Genomic DNA, 20063 nt, shown 5'->3' with positions numbered 1-20063 from the left:
ACTAAACTAACAATTAGTTAGTCATGACTCATGACTAATCTGTATCTGCTAGATTGCCGACTTAGGATCAATAATAATATGGTTAGTGCCAAGGGTTATGTCTATTGAGGGACACACACTTTAGAAAGGGTATATATATAGGTTGTAAATGCAGTTTAGAGGACGTACAGTTATAGCAGTCTGCTCCTCTAAGCATTGTACATCCTGCAATTTATATTTGAGTTTCTCCATCACAATAAAAGGTTAAATATTCAGTATTGGATCTGCATTGGTTTAAAAGTCTGGTTAAAACAAAAGATTTAGCAAAAACTTAACATGGTATCAGAGCCATGTTCGTTCAGATTAGTATTACAAACTAGAAGGTAGATCTGAAGAGATAAGTTTGAGAAGGAAATCATTGTCAAGTATTACGTCATTTGTGCATGGCTCTGGATATTTAGGGAATATTAGAGTTACAAGTTACGCATAACGACACAAATATCAGACCTTAGTATGAGAAATATTTAATATTGGTGGTCCATTTTCACAGGCAGCGTAAATTGTGGTATTGCAGGATGGCCTCTTTGCATACAGATGTAATAAAAGAAAGATGAGTGATTTGTTTGATTCTCGACACTTTATAGAGCTCGTCTGGTGAATTCGCAGTTGGAAGGGTCGAGTAGCAATTGAAAGAATCGAATCACATTCTGCGTATTTGGGCAAGATTATTACCACCCTATGAAGAACTTCTGCAGACGACAATTGCCAAGAGTAAATTGGCAGTAGCCTTAACCGTTACCAAAGAAGTCATTTCTGTATAATTTGTGAACAGTCGCAAAAATTATTCAGAGTGAGTCATCAGATAAATACACCGATCTTAGATGGGCAAGACAATGATTTACGGGAAGAACAATTAAACGAAACTTACCGTTGATAGAGAAAATAAAGTCAAAGCTGGAAGTCATTATCATAACAAGATTTGATGTCTGCCAGTTTCACTCCTATTATGTGATTGGTATTACCAAGAGTTGAACTTGCGGTTTGCAGATGGGTGTACGCTGACATACAAAATAAGGATATTGTCGAATGATTTTTTTAAAGCTATTTGTGACGTAACAGAGACTGTGATCTTTCCTTGTAGAATTCAGTGTCAATCTTCATTGAGTTTTTCTGTAGAGCAGGTATGTCAAGGTGTACACTGACATACAAAATGGGTTACACTTGACTCAGAGGAAATATTAGAATTACAAGTTGAAGGCATACGATGATTTGATATAGACCTTGTCATATTTAGAAAATATAATGAAATATTAAGTTGAGGACATTATTAATTATTTGTAAAAGAGTCAATTTTTGCCAAGGATGGGAATAATATTTCTGAAAGATGATATACTGATGTTGATGAATGGCCACAATTCTTTGTGGCAGGCTCCATTATATTTTGCTAAATATTAGAAGGAATCTATATTGACATTTCAATATTAGCATAAAGCCAAGGAGCCTTATTTGAAATTGTGAAGTAAAAAGGGGAACTTATATATTTTTGTCACAATAATTTTGAAAGGATGTGTATTGTTGTTATTCGAAGTAATGCAAATAATTAATTGACGTATTGGGTTGATTGATGAATTTCATTCTGTGATTAGTAGTATATGGAATTGTGTGTCAGTTCTTGGTAATTTTTTACGTGTTCTTCCAGAAGGGGAGATGGCATCTAGTTAGAAAGTTTTCTTGGCACCCGTCAAGACTCAGAATTAGAGAGAGTCTGATTTTTTTTAATCATAAGATATGGAGACATTTGGAGAATTTACAACAAGTAAGCCGAATGCCAGAAACTCCCATTTAGAATAAGTTTGATCCACTATAAAAGGGAACCTTGGAATAAGAACAAATGATTCTATCATCTTAGACAAACTTGATTATTTTGTTTGAGAGGGAGTTCATCATTGAAGATAACTTGATGAGATGCACATGGATAAAGATTACATCATGAGACTACAGACCATCAAGATAAACAATTTACTCAAGGCATTTCTGATCTTCCCTCAAGTCCAAGAGGGAGTGTTAATGATTGTGGACTTAGAAAAGATGTATTTTATATAATCTTATGACTATTCAGATTATTAGTATTGGTTCTCTTAGAAAGGAGGGAATAAAGTGACATCATGCTGTGACACTAAGATCATGGATATTAGCATGGTGTGCCTTCTTGACAAAAGGAGAAGCTAAATGATTTGTAAAGGTGAATCTTGACTCAAAGGGAGTATACCATGTTTTATTGATTCTCGAGTAATAAAGAATTTGTAGCAGAGAAATCATAAGTATCATCTTACAAGAAGGTTGTATGTTAGAGAGAGTACCTAGAAGATCAAGTTGACTCCCTAGGATCTAGGTTATACAAACTTAGACTGAGTGTACCATGTCAAGATGGTGTATACTCATAAAGTACAAAGCTTTCATCAAGGTTATGATGGAAAGATAAGTATCTATTGTACTTGAGCTCTTCTTTTACCTTATGTCTATAATATCTTTCATTTGTATTTTTTATAAGAAGAGTATATGCCTTGATTTTTCTTTTCTGAAGAATGTTCTTGTAGGAAAGAATTTTTGGATTCAGAGGGAGTCTGACATCTCATCAAGGCAACCTTGAATAAGGAGCTCGGAAGATTTGATATCTACTAGGAGTCTGGAAAATCTAAAGTAAGCAACCATTTGATGGGCCTACCTTTATAAACATCATGGTATGGAAGCATTTCTCAGCAAATAGTCTTGCAACATTAGTTTGTAGTAATAGAAAACAATCTTCCAGCACGAATTTGCAGTGATAGCAAATGATCTTATGGTGTTTTAAATCAGTAGAGGACTATTGGCAAATCTTGAATAGGTTCAAGATTGTGTTGTGAAAGAGACATTTTGATGTCTATAAATCAGAACTTGGATAAAGAGAGAATTCAATTATTCTCTAGACTTTATCCCTAAGTACTGGAAATTAGAAAGCAGGTATTCGTATCAAACCTCTTTGATAGTGATCATCTCAGGAAAGATCTAGGTATGATTGAATTGTTTTGTATTTTTATGATAATTTATATTATTGTCAAGATATTGATTGTTATAGGGCTTCACCATTGGTGTTTGTTATTTAAGAGGTGACGATCTCTGAAATAATAAACACTTGTATAAAGACATTATAAGAGGTGACAATCTCTGAGATAATGTTTTGACTAGTAGAGAACTATTGGCAGATTTGGATGAATTTAAGATCATGTTGTGATGGGGGCATTTCTATGTCTATGAATCACAACTTGAATAAAGGAAGAATTTAATTATTCTCCGAATTTTATCTTGTGTAAGGCATTCTAGTAATGGATTGCTGGTAGAATCTAGATCTTGGACGAAATCAAGATCATGTTGTGATAGTGACATTTCTAAAACTCTAGACGTCACAACTTGGGTAAAGGGAGAATTTTAATCATTCTCTAGTCTTTATCCTGAGTATTGCATTCTGTGCAATATTGTTATCACAAGCTCAGGTAATACTTCATATCACAAGCCTTGTCAAACACCCTGTGTTACAAGACTAGGTGATTTGATAGTTTGTATTATGAAGGATGCTTAGTGATTTGATCACAAGCTCCGGTGATTACTTATATTATAAGATTTGCAATAGGATGTGTTCTCAAGTATCATTTGTATAATGATACATCATGCTTGAAATTCAGAAAGGTATAGAGTGTATATCTATGCTTAGTCATCTCTATTGATGTTGCTAGATATGTCTTTATCACTTCAAGTTAAGAGGGAGTGTTAATTCCTTGTAACCTTGAAAAGACAAGTGTTCTGATTTTCAGATCAGTCCGATCTGGATGCATGAGTTCCCTTAAAGTATTGGTGAATAAAACATATTGTTCCCTTTAGACGGATCGGCATCTTCCTTGTGGCTTTTATAAGCCTTCTTATTTACTAATGTGGTTAGTTAGTTACTAACCATTAGTAACTCTTGGAATGAGCACCAATCTTGAGGAAACAATTATGTTGTTAATTAGGCCAACCTAGAGAGGGAAATGTCCATTCAATGAACTTGTCCATTCAATGAACATGCCCCTTGAGTTAGGTATAAGGGAGGGCTAGATCTAGATGAGTTTTAGATCATATTGTGACGTTGACATTGCTCATGGGTCACAAATTGGATAAAGGAAGAATCTTAGTATTCTCCGGGTTTATCTTGTATTCTGGTAGATCTTAAACTCGGGATCTCGTCGTGATATAGAAATACCAGTTTCTATGAGTCACAACCTGTGTCTTATCACTAGTAGCAGTGATTTGTCATATCACAGGTTTAGTAATATGACTTTGTTTCATGTGTTCTATGATACCACATACTAAGAAGAGATAGACAGATATAGAGTATTAATTATTGCTTAAACATCTGTATCGGTGTTGCTAGATATAATATCTCTCTATAGGATTATTAGGTTAAGAGGGAGTGTTAAGAATATAACCAAGATAAACCTACAGGTCTGACAGTACAGACCGTACTTTCTCTTTATATATATATATCTAATGATTGGCATTTACTTTACATATATATTTCTCCTAGAGATGCCTGCAATTTCTAGGATGATGCCTTGTTTGGTGTTTGACTAAACTAACAATTAGTTAGTCATGACTCATGACTAATCTGTATCTGCTAGATCACCAACTTAGGATCAATAATAATATGGTTAGTGCCAAGGGTTATGTCTATTCATACACTTTAGAAAGGGTATATATATAGGTTGTAAATGCAGTTTAGAGGACGTACAGTTATAGCAGTCTGCTCCTCTAAGCATTGTACATCCTGCAATTTATATCTGAGTTTCTCCATCACAATAAAAGGTTAAATATTCAGTATTGGATCTGCATTGGTTTAAAAGTCTGATTAAAACAAAGGATTTAGCAGAAACTTTAACATATCTGACAGTTTTTACAAGGAAAACTTTAACATGGATGAAGTCAAAGAGTCTAATCTGCATAACTAACTGCATGAAAGGAAAATGATTGCATCTTCTTGCATCAAACATAAAGACATACTTAGAAAAGTTGTGTGAGACCCATTTCATGGCAGCATCAGTATATATACGTAGATTTGGTCAGAAAATTATCTAAAAAACAAGAATTAAAAGAACTTCTTTCTCAGAATGAATATACAGAGGCACTCATGAAAGATTTTGGAAGCTACAGGAAAAAAAACCGCAGGGAAATGCATGGAAAAGAAGCAAATATGGTAACCTTCACCAGCAATTCTCCAGCCGTGGCAGAAGTGTCATAATACACAGAGTCGTGACTTGTTTCAGCGGAAAATCAGACAGAAGAAATTGAACAAATAACTTTGGCATTCAAGGAATATCATGACAGAAGTAATTCCATAAATTCCAGTCATGATTTTGTGAGCCAAAATGCCCAACTCCATCAAAAGATATGGTAATGTCTACCCTGGTCACTTGTCATGCATTCAAGGAAATTTCCAAAGCACCAGTCACAGCTTTGCAAGAAATAACAACTCCATTCAAGGGAGCAACTTAGAGTCTCAGAAAGGGCATTATTTGTGACAGACAAAGCCATGTTTTGCTCATCACAGTGGATCCAGTAGTGGCTACAACAGCAAGGGATAAATTTCCAGATTTCCATTTCAAACAACAAAAATAGCCATGACTGGAGGGGAAAAAGATGTAAATACTGAACATTATGTTCATCAACAAAATAAACGCCATAAAGTGCACAAAGAAGGGCTAAGTTACAGCCCGTTATTTCCAGAAAATCTGACTGTAACTTCCAGGGAAAGAAAAAAAACAATGTGCAAAACAAAACAAAGATGAAACTCCAACAAGTAACTTACAGCCTCAGAAAAGAGTTCATCTTCAACAAGCGCATGGAAGAGAACTTCCAGCAAGTATCTTCTCAGTCACGACATGAGTGAGAGCAAACAATGTGCAAAACGAGCAAGAAGATCTCCAAATTTTTATCATGGCAGCTAGGGTCTCCTCAAACACTCTTCCTTCTCGCTCATTCATAATTGACAAAGATAATGAAATGAGAAACTATGTTTGGTTTGTTTTTTGATCTTTTGCATATATGTTGGATTTCATAAGTCTTTGGGTCCGCTATATGTATTTTTGCATTTTTGGAGATTGCATACGTTATTCAAATATAATATATCACTTTGTTTTTAAGTCACATTATTATTATTGTTTTATGAAGTCATGGTCATTTTGTTGTATTATTAATAAATTGTAACTATTATTATTTTGTTGGTGCATTATAAATCAACGAATTAGTAATAATTTTTCAATGCAACAAATGATAATAAGGATGGAAATTTGTTTTCAAAGCTAGAAGTTATGAGTCATTTGTTGACTAGTGTTTCATGTAGTAGTGACAATCTAGTTGCCTAGGCTTGAGGAGTTAGGTTCAGTTTGAATTTGTAAACTGAAGTGACTTATAATGATGACATCAAAGTCTGCCATGTGTCTTAGCCTTTCAAATCTGATTAGGAATCCTAACTCATGACTTTGAGTCATCTTTGGAGTATTTCTAGGAGTTGGTTTTCGTCGAATTTTTCTAGTCAATTTGGGGATCTTTATGATCAGATTGAGCATTTTGTGGGCAGTTAGGAGTGAGTCATAGGTTCCTTTATGACTTAGTGGCAATTAGGAGTGAGTCATAGGTTCCTTTATGACTTAGTGGCAGTTGTGTAGTAGTTAGTCATCATTTTTGATGATTATGACTCTTATTACAGAGGCTCTTTTCATGGATTTGACCCCAAGGGGGTTTGTACTTAGTCTCTTGGTCTCTTATTGTTTGGGGAGTTCTGATTATGCAAAGGAGGAATTTTGTGACATTTTTCTGGTGTCCTTATGTATTTTATGTGTTTTTTGTAACTCATTTCTGAAGACTCAATATATGAATTGATCATTTTGGAGCAAATTTTCTTTGGATTGATTACGAACCTCCTTTTTCTACAAATTCCGTGTAAATGTTTGATAGATAAGAGAAATAGTGAGTTTTAGGACTCCTTTTTATCTATCTCAATTATTATCAGATGGTAGAACTGTAAGTTTGTTTGCAGGTTGCAGTGTGTGTGTCATGTTTTTAGGATCGTTAAGTGAAATAATATCTTTTCCTTAGCTTTTTCTTCAGGACCTCACCGTGAAATATTTATGCAAGCCTTTATTAAGTAGAAGTGTTATAGTCATTCGTGTGTTCTATATCAATAAGTTTTGGTGTATCACCTATTAGCTAGGTTTAGTTTTTAAGGTTTTATTTCTGCATCTTTTTCCCATTTCCTATCAAGTGTAGTTTGTTTCAGTATTCAAAAAACTTAGGTGATTATCATAAGGAGTCAGCCTTTTCCTATCAAGTTTAGTTTGTTTCAGTATTCAAAAAACTTAGGTGATTATCATAAGGAGCTGGCCTATAACCCGAACATTTACTCAATTCCATAGGAAAATCCCATTACCTATGAGCATAGTAACACGGGGATGCATCCCCCCCCTTTTGCCCCACGTCTCAAAGACTTCAACGCACTGGGGACTTGGGGACTCCGTCCCTCCATCCCTAGTGGTGCCACCAAATTCTGCCACCTTCACTGAGGATGGGGGACATCCTGGTGTTGACTATTTGCAGATTCAACTATATATGTTTAATGTTCGACGTTCCAATTCAATGCAATGTTCAAGTATTTACTCTTTTACACCTTTATATCTTATATTGCACTACATAGTTTCATAACTAGTATTTTAAATACCATATATATATATATATGTATGTATGTAGATATATATATGTATACACACACACACACACACACACACACACACACACACACACATATATACCCCCTCCTGTCCCTTGCTGCCGTCCCCTCGCTGTCCCCCCACCATCCCTAAATTAAGGCCCCTCTGTCCCCCTGTCCCGGAAACTTGTCCCTCCGTTCCGCCATCCCCTCGTGCCCTAGGGCGGTGTAACTATGCCTATGAGCGATTCAATGTTATCTGAAATTTCCAGTTCATTTTGGTGAGTTTGGTAGGGTGCAAATTTCAGGCCTTAACAGCTACTAAATCAATGACACAACTATAGAAGAAAGGAAATACAATTAGATAACCAACACCATTAATATTGGTGAATAATATATGTAGTGTGGGGATTGGTGGTCAACTAGTCAATGCTAATTTTTGGTAAGCAAACTATCATGGGAATGACTTAAGTAAGAAGAACTACTGACATAATAATGAGTGGTGAAGACCAAAGAATGAGACAACATACAAATGACAATGATACCAAGGGTCTAGGGCTAGACCCCCTCCCATTCTAGTAGTTTTTACTAGAGCTGCTAGGAAGGGGAAAGGGAAGATGTAGACTATTTTGATATTGTACTTGACACTTGTATTTGCTTATAGTTTTACAAAGACAATTTTCTATTTTTAGAATGTTTTAGAGTTTAGACTATCAAACTATGAATACAAGCCACAATATTATACACGAGGATTTGATTTTGTATCCTTTTTGCATATATATATATATAGTTCAGCTTATTTGGTTTGTTTGATCATTCACTAACTCATTAGATGCATCTCCTTATTGAATTTTGCAAAAAAATGTATGTCTAATTAATTTATGATATTGCTATTAGAATTTAACTGTGTAGTTTTTAAGTCAAACTCATTGACCCATGTTTCATGAGTAGTAATTCAACACAAATCCATCTCTCCATAGAATAAATGGAACACTTAGCACTCATTGGATCTAGGTGATGCTCACAGAGTTGAAGCACCGGGACTTCTCGGAAGGTCACCCATCCTAGTACTACTCCAGCTTGAGCGCGCTTAACTACAGAGTTTCCTCCATGGTTAAACTCACCCTGCTTGCAACCCCATTTAAGTTCCCGATATTTTCCTGAGAAGTTCTTGACTGATCTATGATATTTGCCAACATCTTTTATTTTGCCCTTGGCGATAAGTTGCCAACAATGATATTTTGATCAATGAATGATATTAATATAATGTCTCGTTATATACAGCAATAGTACCATTAGTCAAACAGTTCTGTATTCACGCAATGTCTCTATTAATACAATGCCTTATAAAGAGGCTATAAAACCAATTAGTCAAAAGAAAACAGGTGAGATTAAAACTGAAGCCATTTGTTTGGTGAACAAACAATAGTTCATTAAAGGTGAGACATGTATATAGGTGTGATGTGATACTTCTAAGCACTATGTGGCAGAAAGAAGAGAATAAATATTATATATCTAGCAAGATTAAAGCATTGCTAACAGCGATTATGAAGAAGATAAATAAATAAAACAAATGTTGAGTAAAATGAAGATTGATAATGCTAATTCAATTTACTTGTGAAGTCATTTCGTTGAGGAATGCTTTTAATAAAACAAATAATGTTTTTGAAAAGATAGTGATTCATATTTGAAAAGATGCGATTTAATAAAACAAACTAATTATTGTTAAAGGTGGAGATTTGCAATTTGCCAAAGAAATGTCTTTATCTAAGGGGTGCGATTATTAGAAAGAACAAATTGTGTTCTGAAGTAGTGTGTTTGGAGAAAACTCTTCATTTGTGAGAGGCATGTCTTTTTGAAAAAGTGAAGATATAAATGGAGACAAAGAATGAAGTTAAGGAGAGTGTATGTGGACTCGGGAGATATATGAAGTATGTAAAACAATATCAATCAGGCATACACAGATCTGCATATGAAGCCATAGAGGAGAGATCAATGATGATATTGAAAAAAAAGTTCTTACAGACAGAAAAGTAGTTCATGTAGACACTAAAGAAGATTGTGCAGACATAAGGGAGAATATATATGCAGATATAAAAGGAGGATTATACAGTATTTATGGTGAAATAAAGAAAATCATCTTGCAGTCATAAAGAAAGAGATTGAGCAGATACAGCACAGACTGAAGAAGAGAATGTTTGTAAGCAAAGCAATGAAGAGTAGTTATAAGCAAATATATTGGCAGATTTATAATAAGTTTAATGACTAGATAGTGATCAGTTTTATGGCAGATCTATGATCGATTAATTGTAGATTTGAGGAGATTATAATAGTTTGAATACAGGAGCTATAAAATATTTTGTGTAAAAAAAGATTATCCATGATCTGTTGTAGAAACAACATTGATAAGGTAGAAATTAGAATGAGATTTCGGTGCCTTTAAGTGAATGAGGGGTTGGTATCTCTAGTTGGCTAGCGCTCACGAATTGAATGTGGTGTTGGTGCCTATAGTAGGTTGGGTTGAGCCGATGGAATTTCAAAGGGATTATTGTATAAGCAAGTAATTTCCCTTGGTTTTCTCCCATTAGGGTTTCCATGTAAATATCATGTGTCATTTATGTCTTCTCTCATGTACATGATTATTGATGTTGAGTAAATTATGCTTTTTTAAGTGATCAAGATTTAGATATGATATCATGCTTTAAGAAGTAAATATCATCATTATGCTGATTCATTCCCACCACTCCCACTCCCATCCGTATAATTGTGTGCTTATCAATTAGTACCTTCTACAAGAATAGTATTGTAAAGCCCTAACTAGAAATGATTGATCTTGTCATTGTTGTACCTGTCCAGTGAAGCTTCCTTAAATATTAATGGTATCATATTAGTCTTCATGGACTTATTCAAATATCTGTTTAGGGACCTATAATCCACTATTTGTTATGATTTTCTATGGATTATGGAACCTGAAGTACTGTAATCTATGAGTGGGGATTTTAAATTATTGGTTTTTCTTTCCTCTTTTTACCCTTGCTTATATCTGCTTGTTGAGTTTTAGGTTATTTGTCTTTTGTTTTGTTTTCTGAGGTGTCTTTGATTTTGTGTTTTTCTCTGTCTGTTGTGATCTTTTCCTGTTCTTTTATCTGCTTCTATTTACCATTTTCTTGTATGTAAATTTTTTTCCATTGAGGTCTTATTTGTCACATTATTCTTCTAGTGACAAAATCTTTTGGATGTGGATATCATTTATGGTGGAAGAAATGTACTAGTGGCCTTTTTGTTTGTTATTAAAAGGAAATGGTTAGTCCCGATGTTACAATATTTCTGAACATTATGAATATCTTAATATTTTGCAGATATATTTATACTACTGTTCTTTCCGTTCTTGGAAAAGCTGGGAGACCTGCTGAGGCATTGAATTTGTTCTATACAATGCGGGTAATATATTTATATAAATTCCACTTATATGAGTATTTTTAAGATAACTCATTTTAAAATGCCACAACTGATATACTAATTCATTCAATTGCAGGAAGAGTTTAAAACATATCCCGATATGCCTGCCTATCATAGCATCGCTGTAACTCTTGGTCAAGCTGGTTATATTAAGGAGCTTTTGGATCTGATGGATTGCATGCAATCTGGGCCGAATAAGAAACTGGAGAATGTTCCTCTTAGACATTGGAATCCTTGTCTGCAACCTGACTTGGTCATCTACAATGCTGTGAGTTCTTTAGCCTTATTTAATTTTGACACAATTAACAATGTAATATAGTATATTTTTATCTCTGTGCTTTGGCTTCCCCATGTCAAACTTGAGAATAAGTGTTGACAATGATCTGGATTTATAGTTGAAATGTAAAGAATAGATCCCTAAATATACTAGTGGTTAGAGCATTGTAAATCAGCCTCTTTTTTCATCCTGTTATAGGGCAGATTTTAGTAATTCAGGTCAACTTCCCAATCTATTTTTTGAATGCATTTTATCTGAGTACTACTATTTTTGTTTTGTTGCAGCTTTTAAATGCCTGTGTTCCACACAAAGAGTGGCAAGGTGCAGTATGGGTTTTACAACAAATGAGACAAATGGGAATCAAGCCTAATAGTGCAACTTATGGCCTCATTATGGAGGTGAGTTATTTTTGATAACATTTAATTTTAAGTGATTTCTATTTAGGCTCCTATGGTAGTGCTGTAGCTTGAAAAGTTCAATTTTAAATCTAGAAATAAAGAAAGAGATTAGATCAATGTCTATGAATGACCAAGAATAGGTCAAAGGGACTAGAACATACAGCTAGTACAATTACAAAGAAGTAGTCAAAAAAGGGGCCTTGGACTGAAAGAAAAGAAATAAACCATAAACAGAGAAATAGACATGTGGGGGTTAACCTAAAAAAGTAATCCTCAAACAAGTACAGGCATAAATAGATATGTGAGGGGATGGCCTTGCAAAGTAGTGGATGTAGATGAAGACCACCTAGTTAGGAACATAAATAACTTTCTCTTTTTATTTTAGGGTATGTTGGAGAAGCCAATGAAAAGTTTGAAAAATGCTCGTTCGGGAAAGCCTAGGCCAAGTGGGGCAAGTTAGATAATTCTAGTAGGTATCCATGTCTGCAAAAAATCTCCCATAGTACTTAAGGGCAAAAAACTGCCAGTGGCATTAAACAAATTGATAATTCAAACTTTCCTCCCAAGATTATGTTATTGTAATGTCCCCATCTTTTTAGCCTTTCAGTGGAGTTCTTAGCCTTTACATTCTCCAAAGGCTAAGTGGAGAAATAAGGAGAAATTGATTAAATTAATTTCTTATAAAGTCATTAAATAAATTAAAATTAAAATGTGACTTTTTATTTAATTAATTTAATTAAAAGTAACTAAAGTAATTAAATAAATTAAAAGAATCTTCTAGAAGGAGGAATTAAATATCATTTTATTTCTTCTAGAAGGAGGTCCATCTATTGGAGGAAAAGAATAAATAGGGAGGGCAGCCTCATTGTTGAGCATCGAATATGTTGCCATCTACTCTTCCAGATAGCTTGTGGAGCCAAGGGTTTTTGATTTCAATTAGCCATTGAAGAATGCAAACTCTTCATTGGGAGCTGCTTTAAGGTAGTGAAATATCTACCGAATTGTGGCAACAAGAGGACTCCATTCGGGAGTTCTATTTGGGCTTTAAAGAGAAGGAAAGACATCTAGGGTTTGAAGATTTTTGAAAATATATCAATTTGTAGGCCTACAATTTCATTTGGCAGCCATTAGAACTGAAGCAATCATTTCATGAGACATTTGCTGCTACAGTAACTGTGCCACAGTAATGCTACAGTACCCGCGCTACAGTAGACGCTATAGTACTCACACTATAGTAACTCATGAACAGTGTCGCACTACAGTGCTGGGCATTCATTAGTGCAGATTCGGAGCATTCGTTTGGAAAATTTAGTGTGCATGTTTTTGGAGTTAGAGGTGCTTTGCATTGAGGATTATTATATCATTCATTGACAGCAATTGCTTCATGTTATCAGATCATTTGGAGGGTAGATTGCAGGTCTGATATAAATTTTACCAGGAAATAACAGTCATCTAGAAACCTATCTGCCAGGGCGTCATCATTCCAATCAGGTTCTTTTGTCTTTTGGACTTGATAGCATTGCATAAGATAATAATTTGTAATCAGCTGTAGGTGTTTATTGCAGATCAAAATTTGGCATTATAGGAGTCATAAGTTTTCAGCTGTAGGTTGCATTCATGTCAGCAAATATCATATTTATATATCATTGTAATTTGTCAAGAGTCTTGGCTAATTGAAATCAGCATTGTGTTGGAAGGGCATTTGCAATGAAGGAGGAATAAGTAGTTGTTCTAAATCATTGTATTAGTTTGATCTTTGTATGAGGATGCATGACAACTGTTTGACAAAATACCAGTTGGTTGTAGGTGCAAGTTCTTTTTCTTAGAAGTCATTGATATGCATTGTAGATGATTAAGAGAATTCATTCATGCCTTTGGATGTGAATTTATGCATTGTAGTATTGAATTTTAATCATTTAGAGTACTTTGATATCATCTTCAAGTATTTATGCTAGACTGATAACTCAGACCAGCAAGTTGGGAAGTTGCATTCAATTTGTTTGACAAAATTTCAAGGGAACAAAGAGGAGTTTTTGAGTCAGCTCAGGCTAGGCTCATTGCATTGGTATCAGAGCTAAATCCTGCCATCCTGAGGGTTTAGCAATCACATGCAGCCACGTGGGGTTGGCTCTCACAGATTTTACACTCGTAGGCGAGTTTTGTTTGACAGGGAACAAGTTTTTGACAGGCAGCCAGACACCATGGGTGACAGGCAAGAGCATAGCCCACCAAGAGACAATAGGAATGAGGATTAAGAAACGGGGGAATTTTTCAGAGCAATGGTTACAGGACAAGAGTGGATGGCTCAGGCTTTGTAGGCACTCACCACCATGGTTGAGTGCATGAACCCACATGACAAACGGAATCAGGAGCAAGGGGATAACAGGAGTACAGTGGGATCACCTAGAGTTCATAGAACTCTTTCTAGAACAGCAGACAGAACCACACATCCTACCTTTGTTAGAGAGGAACTAGTATAGGAACCAATGGAGGAAGTTGAGGATGAGAGATTTGCAGATTTCCTTATGGCTGCAAATGATGAATGGGAATTATTAGTTCGTCAAGTTCGGGAGAGAATGACCTTTGAATGCTTTGTAAATTAGAGGAGAGAACATTATAGGTCCCTTCGACAGGATAGGAGGCCTAGGGGTCAAAATAGTGAGTTGAAGAGGGCTACAGGCAAGCTTATTATGCCTACATTTGATGGAAGTGGTAAGATGACAGCTCAAGCTTGGATTTATAAGCTTGACACATTCTTGGCATTGAGGCCAATGATAGAGATTGAAGCTATCAAATACGCCACTTTGCATTTGGAGAGAGTAGCACATGATTGGTGGTACCATGGGATGGTTATCCTTCAACACAACCAAGTGACTTCATATTAGGACTTCGTGGATAGGTTGGTAGAGAGGTTTGATAAGAAGGATCCAGAAGTCTACTTCAGGGAGTTGGCACAGTTCAAACGGACAGGTAGATTGGAGTATTTCATTAGTGACTTACAGAGGCTATCTGTTATGGTGCCAGATATATCAAATAGGAGATTGGTTGTTTTGTTCACGGAGGGATTATCCAAACCATTGAAGGGTTGGGTTAAAGCCTTTGATCCATTTAATTTGCAAGAAGTGATTAAGAAGGCTAGAAGTATGGAACAAGTAGCCCGAGTAAATAAATTTCAGTCAAAGGGTGCATCATCTAGCGAAGACAAACCGTTCTTCAAGAAACCTGAGAGGAATAAAACAAAGGCGGAAAATAAAGATAAATCATTTGCTCCTTTGGTTAGAGAGACAGTGAATGATTTAAGGAAGAAAAAACTCTGCTTCTATTGTAAAGGACCTTATGACATGAACCATGACTGTCCTTCAAGGCCATAGGGGAAAGCAAACAAGGTTATGTGGGCTTATTATGAGGATTTTGATTCTGAAAATTCAGACCAGCAATCTGAAAATGAAGAATCAATTGAAGAAAAGGAAGGCACAGATGATATAGGTGATGAGAAGACTGAGGGTAGACTTAAGGAGGCCCGTCTCACTAGTGTAGGATCATTCATGATGAGAGTGGCATTGGCTGGTCAGCAAGTTATTACTTTGCTTCATACGGGTGCTACTCACAATTTTATTGATTCCAGATTGATTGAGAGGCGTGGGATACAGACAGAACAATTTGAGGGTTTGAGAGTGAGGGTAGTTGATGGCCACATTCTCAAATGTGATAGGAAGATTATAGGTTTGCCCCTAAAGATCAACAACTTTGATTTCAAAGCAGATTTTTATGTTGTTAACATGGGTGATACAGAGTTAGTTCTTGGCATGACTTGGTTACATGATATAGGGGAGTTCACTCTCAATTTGAGAGATATGGAGATGAGGTTTCAGTTAGAAGGGAAGACCCATATACTTAAGGCCATTCGTGATAGTGGGTTTAGGATAATGTCATGTAGATGCATGGAGAGCTTGTTGAGACATGACTAGGTTGAGTGGGCAGCCCGTTGCACTTTAATGCCATCACAGGGGCAACAAAAATCAAAATATCACCCAAACATACAGGAACCGAGAATCAAACACTACAAGGTTTTTAGTGAAATACCACCAGGTAGACCTCCAGATAGAGCTATTGAGCATATTATTGAGTTAGAGGAGGGTGCTAAACCCATCATGATCACCCTACAGGCATCCAAAGAGATTGAAGGATGAGATTGAGAAAACCAATAAGGAACTACTTGCTATAGGGCACATTAGACCAAGTAAGACTCCTATGGTTTTGGTGAAGAAGAAGGATGGTACTCTTAGGATGTGCATAGATTACAGGAACTTGAACAAGAAGACTATCAAAAACAGGTATTCCATCCCACGGATTGATGAATTGTTAGATGAGCTACATGGAGCATGTTTCTTCTCCAAAATTGATTTGAGATCAAGTTATCATTAGATTTGAGTCAGAGAGCAGGATATAGAGAAGACGACATTCAGGTGTCATTGTGGCCATTTTGAGTTTGTAGTTATGCCATTTGGGTTAACTAATGCTCCAACTACTTTTGAGTCCACCACAAACAAGGTTTTTTAGCACCAGTTGATGAAATTTGTGTTAGTCTTCTTCGATGACATCCTGGTGTATAGTAGGACATGGGATGAGCATGTGCGGCACTTAGACACTATGCTGAGCATTCTGAGCAGGGAGTCCTTGTATGCAAATGAGTCCAAATGTGATTTGGGATTATTAGAGTTATTATATTTGGGTCACATTATTAGAGCTCAGGGAGTATACATGGATCTTGAAAAGATTCATGCTATTATTGAGTGGCCTACTCTAGTGAACCTGACACAGTTGAGAGGATTTTTGGGGTTGTGTGGATTCTACAGGAGGTTTAGTGGATATTCCAGGCATGCAGCACCCTTGACAGACTTGATGAGAAAGGGGGCTTTCTTATGGACTCTTGAGGCACAGGAGTGTTTTGACAAATTCAAGGAGTTGATGACTTCTTGTCCAGTGCTAGCATTACTAGATTTTAACAAACCTTTTGAGTTGCACCGTGATGCATTTGGCGAAGACGTTGGAGCGGTGCTTATGCAAGACAAGCACCCAATTGCTTATGAGAGTAGGAAGCTCAGGGGGCTTGAAAGGAGCTTCAACATTTATGATAAGGAAATGTTGGCCATAATGCATGCTTTGGCCAAATTCAGGCAGTATTTAGCGGGTAGCAAATTCAGCATAAAAACTGACCACAATAGCCTAAAACATTTCCTGGGGCAGTGAGATCTTAATGATAGGTAGCAGAAATGGGTAAGTAAATTGTAAGCATATGATTTTGATATTACCTATTTCAATGGGACACAGAATGTAGTAGCAGATGCCTTGTCACGAAGACCCCACTTGAGCTTGATGACCGATATATCAGAGGATTGGAGACATTTGATCCTTGCAGAATATGCAAAGGATACATGGGCATTAGGATTCATAGATGGATTGATCCAGCATAGTGATTTTACCCTTGTGAATGAGATCATCATTTACAAAGGGCACATTTATTTGGTGCCAAGGTCAGAGGTGAAGAGGATGGTGTTGAGAGTTTATCATGACTCACCTATGGCAGGACATCTAGGTTTTTACAAGACCTACTAACAGATTCGTGAGCATTTTTCTTGGAAAAGGCTCAAAGATGAGGTGTTGCAATATGTTAGAGAGTGTCCTACTTGCTAGCAAAATAAATAGGAGCACTCTTACCCAGTCGGCTTACTTAAGCCACTTTCGATTCCTGACAGGAAGTGGGAGTGTTTATCCATGGACTTCATCATAGGACTACCGAGAGCCCAGGGTAAAGACTGTATATACGTTGTTGTTGATTAGCTTACAAAGTTTGCCCACTTCTTCCCAATCAACACTACATACACTGCTACACAGGTGACAGATTTATTCTTCAGAGAGGTATTTAGGTTGCATGGTTTACCTCAGAGCATTGTCAGTGACAGGGATAGTAGGTTTAGGCAGGAGTTGTTCAGATTGTGTGCGACAGAGCTCACTCCGAGTATTAGCTACCACCCCCAAACAGATGGTCAGACAGAGATAGTGAACAAATGGGTGGAAGGGTACCTCAGGAATTACATAGCAGGGCAGTAGAAGGCTTAGGTTAAGTGGCTATATCTATGTGAATATTGTTATAATTTCACTTATCACATGTCTATCCAGATGTCACCATTCATGGCATTATATGGATATGAGGCACCCAGTTTCATGGATTTGTTGCTATTAGATAGTAGAGTGCCCAATGTTGGAGACTTATTACAGGAGAGCCAGGACATTGTGAAAGCTCTTAAAGATAATATCACTAAGGCACAAAATCAACAGAAGCAGTATGCTGATCAGAAGAGGACTGAGTATAGTTTTGAGGTAGGTGATATGGTATATTTGATGTTGCAACCTTACCGCCAGTCCACTCTCAAGAAGAGTGGTGCCAAAAAACTTAAGCCACATTATTACAGGCCTTTTAGGGTGATCAGGAGAGTTGGAGAGGTGGCTTATGAGTTGGATTTGTCGGCAGAGAGCAGAGTCCATAATGTTTTTTATGTGTCACATCCAAAAAGGCGTTAGGACACCAGATTGTTCCTTCTACAGTGCTTCCACCTTTGGACGATGAGGGGAAATTGGTTTTAGTTCCAGAGGTTATCATTGAGTTCAGGGAGAGGAATTTGAGGAGACGCACTGTCAAGGAGTACTTGGTGAAGTGGAAGGACCTGCCAGTAGAGGATGCCACTAGGGAGAGTGAAGAAATTTTGCAGCATCTAGAGTTGAGATTGCTTGGGGACATGCAATTTCAAGAGGGGTGGACTGTAATGTTCCCATCTTTTTAGCCTTTTAGTGGAGCTCTTAGCCTTTACATTCTCTGAAGGCTAAGTGGAGAAATAAGGAGAAATTGACTAAATTAATTTCTTATAAAGTCATTAAATAATTAAAGTTAAAAGTGACTTTATATTTAATTAATTTAATTAAAAGTAACTAAAGTAATTAAAGAAATTAAAAGAATCTTCTAGAAGGAGGAATTAAATATTATTTTATTTCTTCTAGGAGGAGGTCCATCTATTGGAGGAAAAGAATAAATAGGAAGGGCAGCCTCATTGTTGAGCATCGAATATGTTGCCATCTACTCTTCCGGATAGCTTGTGGAGCCAAGAGTTTCTAATTTTGATTAGCCATTGAAGAACACAAACTCTTCGTTGGGAGCTGCTTTGAGGGAGTGAAATATCTACCGAATTGTGGCAACAAGAGGGCTCCATTTGGGAGTTCTATTTGGGCTTTAAAGAGAAGGAAAGACATCTAGGGTTTGAAGATTTTTGAAGATATATGAATTTGCAGACCTACAATTTCATTTGGCAGCCATTAAAAATCAGAACTGAAGCAATCATTTCATGAGACATTTGCTGCTACAGTAACTGTGCCACAGTACCGCGCTACAGTACCCGTGCTACAGTAACTCATGAACAGTGTCGCGCTACAGTGTTGGGCATTCATTAGTGCGGATTCAGAGCATTCGTTTGGAAAAATTAGTGTGCATGTTTTTGGAGTTAGAGGTGCTTTGCATTGAGGATTATTATATCATTCATTGACAACAATTGCTTCATGTTATCAGATCATTTGGAGGGTAGATTGCAGGTCTGATATAAATTTTACCAGGAAATAACAGTCATCTAGAAACCTATCAGCCAGGGTGTCATCATTTCAATCAGGTTCTTTTGTCTTTTGGACTTGATAGCATTGCATAAGATAATAATTTGTAATCAGCCGTAGGTGTTTATTGCAGATCAAAATTTGGCATTATAGGAGTCATAAGTTTTCAGCTGTAGGTTGCATTCATGTCAGCAAATATCATATTTATATATCATTGTAATTTGTCAAGAGTCTTGGCTAATTGAAATCAGCATTGTGTTGGAAGGGCATTTGCAATGAAGGAGGAATAAGTAGTTGTTCTAAATCATTGTATTAGTTTGATCTTTGTACGAGGATCCATGACAACTGATTGACAAAATACCAGTTGACTGTAGGTGCAAGTTCTTTTTCTTAGAAGTCATTGATATGCATTGTAGTATTGAATTTTAATTGTTTAGAGTACTTTGATATCATCTTCAAGTATTTATACCAGACTGATAACTCAGACCAGCAAGTTGGGAAGTTGTATTCAATTTGTTTGACA

General features: G+C 36.3%; 1 protein-coding gene across 5 annotated transcripts in view; it reads left to right on the top strand.

Annotated features, from left to right (window-relative positions):
- Positions 1 to 20063, top strand: part of LOC149529270 (pentatricopeptide repeat-containing protein At5g67570, chloroplastic-like) — a 280374-nt gene that overhangs the window by 89867 nt on the left and 170444 nt on the right. For all 5 annotated transcript variants that reach the window (XR_016358611.1, XM_089809455.1, XM_089809457.1 and 2 more), the window contains 3 exons: positions 11110 to 11191; positions 11286 to 11477; positions 11771 to 11884. Coding sequence is in view for 4 of the 5 variants with exons in the window: in XM_089809455.1 (XP_089665581.1) it covers positions 11110 to 11191; positions 11286 to 11477; positions 11771 to 11884 (388 nt within the window). In the remaining variant the exon portion in view is untranslated. The remainder of the gene's footprint in view (positions 1 to 11109; positions 11192 to 11285; positions 11478 to 11770; positions 11885 to 20063) is intronic.

Source organism: Cupressus sempervirens, chromosome 11, assembly GCF_028749045.1.
Source record: "Cupressus sempervirens isolate cs-2001-9-10 chromosome 11, ASM2874904v1, whole genome shotgun sequence".
NCBI lineage: Eukaryota > Viridiplantae > Streptophyta > Pinopsida > Cupressales > Cupressaceae > Cupressus > Cupressus sempervirens.
The sequence above is the reverse complement of the archived record's forward strand: the minus strand, read 5'-3'. Positions and strand labels throughout refer to the sequence as shown.